Source organism: Lonchura striata, chromosome 3 (assembly GCF_050655825.1).
Source record: "Lonchura striata isolate lonStrDom1 chromosome 3, ASM5065582v1, whole genome shotgun sequence".
In the NCBI taxonomy this organism is placed as follows: Eukaryota; Metazoa; Chordata; class Aves; order Passeriformes; family Estrildidae; genus Lonchura; species Lonchura striata.
The window spans coordinates 102,640,860-102,652,665 of NC_140705.1; the positions used below are offsets into that span (position 1 = coordinate 102,640,860).

General features: G+C 37.4%; 1 protein-coding gene across 6 annotated transcripts in view; it reads left to right on the plus strand.

Moving 5' to 3' along the window:
• RCOR3 (REST corepressor 3) overlaps positions 1-10,885 on the plus strand; it is a 26,881-nt gene extending 15,996 nt beyond the window's left edge. For 5 of the 6 annotated variants that reach the window (XM_021547621.4, XM_021547620.4, XM_021547622.4 and 2 more), the window contains 4 exons: positions 657-734; positions 1,526-1,583; positions 6,777-7,018; positions 7,447-10,885. In XM_021547621.4, coding sequence (XP_021403296.3) covers positions 657-734; positions 1,526-1,583; positions 6,777-7,018; positions 7,447-7,791 — 723 coding nt within the window. In that variant the 3' untranslated portion in view covers positions 7,792-10,885. The remainder of the gene's footprint in view (positions 1-656; positions 735-1,525; positions 1,584-6,776; positions 7,019-7,446) is intronic. The other variant, XM_021547626.4, reaches the window with a different exon arrangement.
• Positions 10,886-11,806: the final 921 nt, after the last annotated feature.

Consider the following 11,806-nt stretch of genomic DNA (forward strand, 5'->3'; position numbering starts at 1 on the left):
GCTTTTGTGTCCATACTTAAGAGCCCTTGTAATAGCTGTGCACCATAGTATGCAAAACTATTTTCTTACCTATATTCTTATGTGCATCAGTGTCAGATTAAGTGGTTCATACATGTGTATGTGTACAATTTGGAAAGTCTGTCTTCTTTATAAACTAAGAAATATTTAAAATAATTTCAAGAATCCCCCCTAATTAAATTAGAATGATCTCAGGTCAACAAAAAGCATCTGTCAGAAGGAACCAACTGGAAAAATCTCATGATTTTTTTTTTTTTAGAAGAAGTTAATAAGTTAATATATGCAATACATCTCACATGTCTAAGAATGAAGTTTTGTGTCTAGAGTATTCTTAATTCTTCATGAACCTATGCATCCTTATCAAAAATTACTTGTTTATGAACAGCTTTTAATATTCTTGCAGACAAACTGTTCTTTTGAAAGACTGGCTTAATATTTTTTTCTCCATAGTTAACTGATGTGTTTTTTTTTGGCTTTTAAAAGTTTTTTTTTAAACACTTAAAAGTAGTGAAGCCTTAAACCATAATATTTCTCTTTTTAACTTAGGAGGTACACTTGTGGCAATCCTAGTGAAGATAAATATGTAAAGTGACCAACTTTCTTTGTGGAGCTGATTAACTTTGTTGTTTTTGACCAAGGTTCAAAATGCTAAGCAAGTAAACAGTGCACTTAAACAGAAAATGGAAGGCGGGATTGAAGAATTCAAACCTCCTGAGGTAAATCAGAATAAATACTGAAACTTCTAGCTTTGCACTTAAATTAGTGGGAAGCTGCAGAAATGTGTTTTGCTACAGCTTAGTGTTTGCACTTCAGCAGCAGCTTAAACAGGATCCATTAAATTACATGCAGGGGGGAGTCTGGCTTCTTTACAAGAAATCATACGCTTTTTTATGGCAACCTGTTGAAAAAAGAAGCAGAAAAAACTGAAATGTCATGTCTGTTCACAATAATAGGGAGCTGAAATTGAGCCCTGATACATGGGGGCTTTTTGGATTAAAAAGAGGTAATGTAGATTGCCAGTAATAAATGGTGTTCTGTGTGAAAACATGACTATATATACATTTTGGCATCTAAAATGAATGCTCTATTACTACTGAAGTTCTAGTTTTTGTTTTAAAATTCTTGTTTTAAAGGTTTGGATATGAAACATAACATGAGTGCAAAATACTCTAAACACCAAGTCCAAATAGTTTAGACAAATGTTTACTATAAATTCAAATTCTCTCTGCATAAAGATCATTAGCTTGTGCATAAGTTATTATATAGCTGATACTAAGAATTGCAATAAAACAGAGGAAAAACTGCTGGCATAATTTTAAGCTTAAATCTGTAAACACCATTTCCTCTGCATGAAAACAACCTTAAACTGTAAATTTATGGCTTATAAGCAAGAGGTTTTTACCTATTTTGCAAACTGTAGTGCAAGTAAAACACATTTGATGCTCAGATATTTTGCAGCCATTGAAACAATTTAATGATCTTTGTGCCATTTTTCTAATTTTAATAGTCTAATCAGAAAATCAATGCCCGTTGGACCACAGAAGAGCAGCTTCTTGCAGTACAAGGTATGTTAATAGTAGCAGCAAGTTGAAATCTGATGCAAAGGATTTGAAGAGATGATTAGGTTTATGTTTGTACTTCCCTCAAATACAAAGCTAAACTTTATCTGGTCACCTGGAAAAAACTATTGAGTCTGTTTAGGGCATTTATTCAAGCAACATGACACTAGGCTTTCTGTTATCCATGTTAAATTTCAAAGAGAAAAGTTAAGCAGGATTTAACAACTGTATTAGTACCAGAAAGTCCCTTCAATAATCTTCTAAATCACTTTACATTAATTTCTCTAATGTTAAAGACTAAAGCAATAGTTAAAGTAATAGAATTTGAAGCATTTAAGACATCTCCAGTATCCTAAGGAAGGAAAAAGCAGAAGTCAGTCTGCTTTAGTGTTGCTTTTCTCTGTTCATGAGAGAATAAAGGGCAGGTATCTACCCATTAGGCCTTTTAAGAGTCTAAAGCTGGATATGGATGCTTGACTAACAGTCTTACTGGGCTAAAACCCCAGCATTTTCTGGTAAGCTATTCATACAGCTATTTTGCATTTCTTTCATTTATGTGAAGGAAAACTGACTCTTGTATTAGCTGCACTGCCAAATCAAGGAACATGTAAGGGAAATACCTGGAGATGCTGAATTGAAGGTATATATTGACTCACTTATGTGGATCATCTTTTATAAAGATAATAGCTCAGTTATATCTATCTGCTTTATTCCTCTGTATTCTTCACCTTGAAAATGAGAGAGTGAGTTTTAGTATAAAATATTCAGAGGATCAGGATATCAGTGTGAAGTTGTCAGGTATGCCATACCTGGTACTTATTAGTCAGATGACTGAACCTAAAGTGAGGTTATTTTGAATTGTGTATGGAAATGAAGAAAGACATGGTGTTTCTTAAATCATGCCTCTCAATTTACATGCTTCAGGCTTGGATTTGCATCTCCAAACTGTCCTCTGTCCTAAGTTCATTCTCTCACTATTGCTAAATACTTCAGTATTTTTTTCCCAGTTGCAACTGAAGGAGATGTCTCTAGTGTGATAGACTAGTAAGTAAAAGGCTTGCTGGAAGAGTGGGTAAAATCCAGGGTCATTGTGCCTGCCTTAGAATGAAAGTATTCAAACTATTTTGCCTTTTCATAGTTTAGTTATTGGAGTTCTCTCTAAGCAACAGTTTGGGGACTGATAAGAATACAGTCAGTTTTTGTGAAGCTATGACACTTTGTGACCAACAAGACAAATAAAGTAGAGCCTGAGCAAAAGTGGGTGATGGTTGGTGGTGACTCCTTGGAGAGGAAAGCCAGTCTTCTTGTCCCTAGGGATGGTTCTGTGTTTTATAAAGGTAGTCAGCCTTAGGGTGGGGTGAGAAATCTGGCTTTCTGGAAGAAATCTATTTTCATTGGCATGTGCTTCTTATATGTATTGTTTCCTCTGTAGACCCTTTCCCTTGTTACTATATAAAATGGAGATGGGAGAGAATCTTAATGACAAGAACAAAGTGTTCTAATTATCCCTCCCTTACTGCTTGCTCTCTCTCTTGGAATGAGAGCGCTCTAAGTATTAACCTCCCATCCCTCAGACTAAGGACCCTGATTTCTTGCTTCAAAGCAATTGCTTGAGGACTGTAGTAGACTCCAGGCATGAGGCAGCCATGCTGTGTTTTTTTCTGGCTTGGTTTTTAGAAGGTAGTCACAGTTGCTCTACTAGAAACTTCCGTAACATGCATTAGGCTTGGACTTGAAAGTTGACTTGAACGTGGGACATTTAGTTTGTACACTTTAAAATAGATTTAATTCATTAAATGTATTGGTATATTTTGGCATATGATTTTAATAATTTTACAGAAATCACAAGCATTAAGCAGGTAGGTGGCACTTACATGATTTGTTCACTTGAATTTGGACAATAACCATGGAAATTGTAAATATAATCTGCAGTAATATAATTTTGGTACTGTTTTTTGAAAATATGAAAAAGTTTATCTGCAGGCTAATCTCAAGGGATTGCCAGTAACTAAGGAAGAAGTAATGAGAAAACCTATCTTAAAATAGAGCTGTATGTAATCTTAAAAGCAGTGTAGGTGCCTGCAATAGGGTTGTGGACTCAGATTTACAATCTCTGAGCCAATACATTTGCAGTATATTTATCAGTTAACAGTTCAGCTTTGAATAGTTGTTGAATGTAATGGGTTAGTTCGTCAGTTAGTGTTCTTAAATTACAAACTTATATGTACAGAAATGTATAAGCACGGTCATATTTTCAAACTAAGATCTTGGCCATAAAACTGCAATTGCAACCATGTTTTAACACTTGATCAGGACAACATTTGCATTGAAAAGCAGTGCATGATTTTCATGGCATTGCAGGGAAAAACAGTTGGGACAATCAGGATCTAACTCTACATAAGATAGTTGCCAGGAGCACTGTAATCCCATCACAGTGGAACTGCAGCTCCCATTAACTATTTCTGCCTCATTGTGGTGCTGTATCATATTGCTTTGCACCCTGATTAATATTGTGTTTGCTGTGCTGTACAATATGAAGCAATGTAAACATCATCAAACTTGGATTTGAGTTTCTCCAAGAGAGACATTCAAGGTGAAATGCTGTAATCAAGAGCATGCATGTGTTCCAATGACCTTTGCAGCTGGATGAAGTTCTGAAGAGCTTGAAGGATTCCTGTGAGCTGGGCTGCTTTCAAATGAGCTGGGAGAAAACCATTCATACATGGGAAGTGAGGCTGTGCAGTTGTCCTTTTTGAGCTTCACTTTCATCAGCCTAATAAAATTATTGAATAACAGATTGAAGATGTGAAATAATTGGGGGGTGAATTTGTATAAGGATGCATAAGAAATTTTCACTAGTTTGACAGTGATGGTGACTTGGCAACAACTCTTGGAGATATGCCATCACCTTATACATTAAAGTTTTAGAAGTACACAGTGAATTTTCTCTATTTCTTAGGTGGCTTGAAAGGCTTTTAATACATCATTGTGGTAGAACAGTAGTAATAACATTGAAGAGAATCCAAAGTGAGTACAGTGCTCTGTGTAGCTAAACTAAGGAAATTGTATTTTATTTCGATTTTTTTTTTAAGAGTTTGGTTCTTAGTGAAGATAAGAGCGCCTTGTTTTCAAGCCGTTTGCTTGGAAATAGGCTTTCAAGACATTATTTTTTTGACAACTTGAGTTGAAGATAACCAGCAGGCTCAGTTGTTTTGCAGATTGAGGGAGGAGAGAAGTGTAGCCAGCATAGTAACAGAAAAGGCTGAAATTACTAAAAGTCTATATAACAGAAATGTGCTTTGTTCCGCTGGGCATCTTGTTCACTTGATTAATTGTACAGGATGTTAGATATATTGCAGTGGATGTTTCATGTTCATTATAAATCAGTAAGGGTGGTAATGGTAGGGCAAAGAATACTAAAATACTGGAGGCAATGTTCTGTGGGCACACACAGCTTTTAAGGAGAGTAGCTGATACCTTGTACAGCTGATAATGCGCAGAGCCAAATCCCTGTCTTTGCTTTGCCTGGATCCATGCCCTCCCACGTGGCTCTGAAATCTTTCCAAGGTTCCTGCAATCAGGAGGGTTGTGTTCTTTTGTACTCCCCAGAAGAAGATACTAAATAATGTAGCTGAGCTCCTGACAGCTGAAACATCAGCTTCAGCTACAGAATTCGTTACTATCCTGGAGGTGAACTTTTCTTTTAAATTGCACAGAGTGTACATTACTGCATCAGAAGTGCCTAATAACAAGGAAAGTAGAAAGGAACAGAACAAACTGAAGGTCACACTCTTCACAATTAAGTTGAAAAGGAACATAGCTTTCAGATTTGAAACAGCTCTCACTTTCTGAACACTTAACTTCATTTTCTGAAGTGGAGCATGAAAGCAGGCATAAATTTCTTTTCCTGTAATGAGAAAGAATGCCTGTCCTCTAAGAACTGTAATATGTTCCAAATGAGTTTAACTATCAGGAGCTTCACAGGAGAAGTCAAATTGTAATCTGCTCATGCATAACTGACAGCAAAAAAAAAATCTTCTGTTTACTCACTCTGGAACAAAATTGGTTTATTTCTTCAAGTCTTCAAACTTTTTGACACTTGTAATTAAAAATATACTTTGTGCAGCTAAAAGCTGTGTTCTGGGAGGTGGGAGAAGTTAAGGATTTTTTTTTTCTTAAGCAGGTGAGGGGAAGAACTAGACACATACTCTACATGTAACAAAATAAATAAAATTTGAATTAGAATAAAAATTATAAGCTAAAACTATGGAGTGTTGCACTCTAGTTTTTTGTGTTTTATGCAAATGTTGTTTTAGAAGTATTTAAAATATATTGGGATTTTCTTTCAAAGTGCTCATAAACAAAAGTGACTACTGCTGTCAGTACAAAACTTAATGAAAAGAACAAGGCAAAGATCACCTGTCATGCTGCTTATCAGTAGGGGATTTAATACTGGAGACTTGTGCTGGGCCATCTTATAAGCAGACACTAGTAGCTTAAATATATTTCCAGTCTCCAAGGTGGTGGATTTTTCTACCCAGTTTGAATGGTGAATGAAAGCTTCAAGCAGGCTTTGTGAGGTGAACACTTGGCAGTTGCTCTGTGTAGCCTGAGTAGAGCATGTCACAAGTGCAGGAATGAGCAGCGTATTGTGATTACAGAACTGTGCCCCCTGTTCTGCCTTCTGCCACTCCTGCCCCACTGGCTGTGGGAAAGAGCCATCTGCATGCAGCTGGTGTGGAAGGAACCTGTAGGAGCTATCAGTGTTTGTCACTTGATATTTCCAGCACTTTATTCTGTTTACAGCCATTCACACATGCTCAGTTACCCTTCCCCTTCCTCCCCTCTTGAGCTGGTCTTGGGCTTCTGCCCTTACTGTGAGCACGCTGAAAGATTCACTGTGTTTGTCAGAGGCCAGATCTCTGTGGTTTTAGGTTGAGAGGCTCGGTGAGTAAGCCAGGATCTTTTAAGAAGAATGGGTAATGACTTTTTAATAAAGTTCTTGATTTGTATGTTGATAGCTGTGCTATTAAACATTACTTTGTTTTTAATGGAAATTGAGGCCTTCTCCTAATTGAGAAGTTCTCCTAATTAGCGAGTCCTCGGTTTGCAGGTCCCATAGGTTCTCTCTATAAATACATCACACGTAGCTGTGTCTGACTGATTCTTCACAGCTATGTTATTTACTTTGCCTTCCAGGTGTCCGAAAATATGGTAAAGATTTTCAAGCTATTGCAGATGTAATTGGCAACAAGACTGTTGGCCAAGTGAAGAACTTCTTTGTAAACTACAGGCGTCGGTTTAACTTAGAGGAGGTATTGCAGGAATGGGAAGCGGAACAAGGAACCCTGGCTTCTAATGGTGATGCTTCTGCTTTAGGGGAGGACACAAAAAATACTTCTAATGTGCCATCAGGAAAGAGCACTGATGAAGAAGATGAGGTGTGTTTTGTGTACCAGAAATAAGTAAGCATGGGTTGAGGAACAGCATTTTATTTAGTGATAAAATATAAGGTTAACTGGTGTGGAGTGGCAAACCGCATTCTAAAGAATGATGATGAGCTTGCATAGAACTTCAGCCAATGTCGTTAACCAGCCGGGAGCAGGACTGCACCTTTGATAGTGACGATCACGTTACTGTTTTAGCGTTAAAATACACTTCTCGTTCTAGAAGAAGACTTGCTTTGTAAAAATTTTTAGTTCTGCTGTCTGTAATGTTTTGGTTGGTGATTTCTTTTCGGTAACTTCTCAGTTCTTTGGTTTTATTTTTTAAAATGCTGTTTCCTGTGTAGTGGCCAGTGGCAGCCCAGCCGCGTCACACCCTGGCCGGGACGGCCGTTCACACAGTCTTGTCTTTGTCCTTTGTGCAGGCACAAAGCACTCCGGCCACTCAGTGTTTAGGCCCTTCACCTCCAGCACACGCATCTGCTCCAGCACCTGCCGCTCCCATGGCAACTCTAAATCAGCCGCCCCCGTTACTTCGTCCAGCGCTTCCCGCTGCTCCTGCCCTGCACCGGCAGCCCCCGCCGCTCCAGCAGCAGGCGCGCTTCATCCAGCCGCGGCCGACCCTCAACCAGCCTCCCCCCCCGCTCATCCGCCCAGCTAGCTCCATGCCTCCGCGCCTCAACCCCCGGCCCGTGCTGACCGCAGGCAGCGGCCAGCAGCCGCCCTCGCTCATTGGAATTCAGACAGAACCTCAGTCCACTCTGCACTGAAGAAATAAAAGCAGAATTATGCTAACTCCCACATTTGAGAAATTGTATCGATGTACTTTTTTTTTTTTTTTTTTTTTTCCAAATAATGAAGGGGAGAAAAGAGTGAGCCTTCACAGGTATCAGACCAGTTTTCCAGAGGAGCAAGCTAAGAACTAGGAACGGAACGACGTCAATGACCACCTGTATAAAAATATTTTTATGCCGAAGACTTGTACAGCAGAACAATGCCTACGCTGCAGCCCTCCTCTGTATGAGTAACTCTTGAAGGAAGCTAACTTCTTACATGAATAAACGTTCGACACACCAAGATTTTGTTCAACTGATTTTTACTCTATTTATTTTATTACAGTTCTTTATAGTCAAGCATCTAATTACAGGAAAGTAGTCTGGCAAATCTAGAAATAGTTAATATTGTAGGAGACTTAAATGTAGTGTTGGGGTTTTTTGTGTGTGTGAATTTTTTAATTTTTTTTTTTTACCTTTAGTGAAAGAATAATGGCTTTAGGTTCAGAATGTTTGACCCTGTTTAGATAACAGTAGAAGCGTTTCACACACTCATAAAATCTAAGTCTTCTCCTCATATTTTCCCAGAACATCTTAGCTTGTTTTAAAAGGTACTGGCTTATTAAATACTCACCTTTCAGAGTATTCTGAAGACTTGGTGAGCTATTGTACCAAATCTATCAAATTTCGTGTGTGTTCTACTCATAGAATTTAACTGGAAGCAGGAGTCCAGTTTCTTGCTGCAGTCTTGTCTTGTAGGCTGGGCAGGATAGAGTGGCAGCAGCTTCCACCACCCAGGGGCATGACAGGACAGCAACCATTTAGCAAGAATGATTAATTTAGTGTGTTAATCCACTAATTCTTTTAATGTAAGTACAGTAGAATTCCATTCCTCTGAGAATGACAGTCTGCAGTTCGTGTATGTTAGATCACTGATACTTTGTTTGAGTATTAATGAGAGAAGTGTAGAGGCTGGTGGTGCTGGTAGAGTATCACCTGCTGCCAACCCAGTCTTACTTTTAAGTGATTATCTCTTGACTCCTTCTATATTTCTGGCAAAGCTGATTACTTGAGTTGAGGGTACTGGGGGAAGAACAAATGTGTTTGTTTATTTTATTGACTCAGTAGAACATGCATATAGATACTCATATTGCTTCCAGATTATAGGAGTTTGAAAGAAACTAATTTCACTGCATTCTCATCTGAATTGGTTTGGTTTGGGTTTGGGTTTTTTTTAATAAAAGCAGATGCCTCTAACCTCCAAGTAAACCAGGCTCCAAATATGAGTAGCACTGTTTGAAACTGTGTGATCTGAATTAAGCTATTGAAAAATAATGCATTCTTGATTATGTAATAATATTCATGTTGACTGTCATGCTATTTTGAAAGGGTTTTTTTTGTTTATAGCTGAAATGGTGTCTAAAAGTCTTTTTAACTCCATTTTGTTTTTAACTAGATTTGCCCTTGACTAAAATAAGACTTTTTATGCAAATGGCATATGCTCTCCCTAGGTTTTTTTCCCAGATAAATTAGGTGGTCTAATGATCAGTTTAGCAGCTACATAAGGTCTTTTTTTAATGTGCAAAGGGAAGTTCTTGTACTATCAGATTCTATTTCATTTGAAAATGTAGTATTAAAGTTTGATAGTTGTAACCTGAATTTCAGTTGAAGTGTTGACCTTTATGTTTTAGTTCTTCATTTTAAAATATTCTCAGATCAAACTTGAGAGATTTTTCTTTCTGAAGAGCTTTCACTGCTGTGCTGAGGTGTTGTACAAAAGGTCTTTCTTACAAATTTTCTTTCTTACAAATTTGCTTAGCCACTATGTGAGCATCAGATGACCCCCTGTCTGAGTAAAGCAGAATTTTAAAACAAGCACCAAGGAATTAGTGGTCATGGAAACTTGTGTTACGGGAGTCATGAGTTTTTAGTGTGCCCTCACCAGCTACACACAAATCTGGCTGCTCTCTGGTCTTTAAAACCAATACAAAACCAATATGGTACATTTTTATAGTTTAATTGTTAACAGCGGTAAGATTCATCTTCAGGATTTTTTTTTCCTTCTTTTTTTTTTTTTCTTTTTTTTCCTTTTTTTTTTTTTTTTTTTTACTTTTAAGCATTGAGTCTCCCAGGTGTGTGTATTGTACATCTGCTAATTTTTGTCTTGTCTCTTGTTGATAGACTTCAGTATGCAGAATGTTGGGTGTTACAGTACAGTTGGTCACCACCAACTGCTATGAAACTGTTCAGTACATTGTAATTCCGTTTAATCTTGTTTAAATATTCTCTAACTGGGCAAAGGTGCTGTATTTGAAGGGGGGAGGGAGGGTCAGAGATAGGTAGGGTAGTATTTCTTAATTTACCTACACTGTAGCACACAGTAGGGAACTCCTAGCATTTGTAGTACTAAATAAGTATGTACATAGCAAAATGTCTTTATTGTGTGCTTTGCAGAATATGTGCATACAGTTTGCACGTCCTGTTTTGGGGGGTAGGGTTTGTTTTAAGCAGTGTTTGCCTGGAGAGTGATATGCTTGCTGCTTAATCAAAGGATTAAAGTTTCAAAGAAATCTGTGTCTTCTATTTTTATGTACCTTGTAATGGTCTAATATGTTAGGGCCCTTATACTGTGATTCTCTTCTAAATTCATTTATATTTTTTTAAGAATTAGAAATAAAATTATAAATGGTGTTGATTTCAGTGGGAAATTTCTTTTGCCATATCTAGTCTCCTGTTTTGTAATGTAGTAATGAACTCTGACTTCAAGGTTGGCTTAATTTTGTCACTTTAAAAAATGTACAATGTTTGCACACTAACGTTTGGCAGAGAACATGTATTCTACATTGTTCAAAGCTAATGTAACTCTACAGCTTTTTGTACAGTTTATTTTAGCTAATAAAGCAAAATGGTACTAAAAAATTACATTTTACAAATGCAAAGCATAATCGGAACAACATGTATTGAAGAAACAACACTTGCAAAATATGGATGTACAAGAACTATCAGATTTAATTGTTGCACTTTAAATCAGAATGGGTACGAAGTTGAGCAGGTATTTCTGCATTTAATAAAACAATCACTAAACATTGCACATCATAGTAAAGCAGTTTAATTTGTTGCTCCTGAGCAAAAGGAAATAGGTACTTTTGTCCTTAGGGTTTTTTTCATCCTTAGAGTGTTGGGATTTTTCTTTACTCTGGAAACCTCACAATGCATCAAGAACAGAACGCAAACCAGTAGCTTGCAGATATGGGAGTTTGTTTATGGACAGAGACAAATTACAGAGTTTAGGGAATAGTTTGGGATGACGGTTACTAGGACTGTGTTGTGGCTCTTTGTAGCAAAAGAAAGGAATAGACTGAATTTACAGCTGAGGCCAGGCAGAAATGTGGTTGTCAGGCAAAAAAGCAAAGCCAAACGTCATGAAATAGTGTGCTTGGACATGTGTTTCATATTGCAAGGGAAGTTACAGAGAAGTCAGCAATATTGCACTGCAAATAGCACTGAATACAGCTCAGTCATCCTGCAAACATGGTGAATCTCCAGCTTTTCCTGAGGCTGAAGTAGCCAAACCTCAAGAGTTTGCCTCAAAACCAGGCATTGATGGAATAGACATCTGCTTTAAGATCCTCGGCAGTTGTATATGAGATATAAAGGCAAACATGAACTCTTTAACACTACTCATAATCCATTGCTGATGAATTAGGTGTCAAAAATGTACAGTCAATAGGGAGGAGAAGCAAAATATACAGGCAACAGTATCTAGACTTTCCTTACCAGGTACCCCCTTTTATAGAACAGACATCCTCAAAATTAATTCTGAAATACAACTTTGGAAAATAATTATTTCATTTTCACCACTAGCGAAGGCTGCTACTTTTTAGTTCTAATTCTTTAATCTTAAAGCTCTTTCTCAGTGCAGTTTTGTACACCAAAATAATTCTAGCAGCGCAATAAATCATTGCTGTTACTGACTTGGCAGTTTTCCCTTGGATTGGCTCAAAAGGAAGCA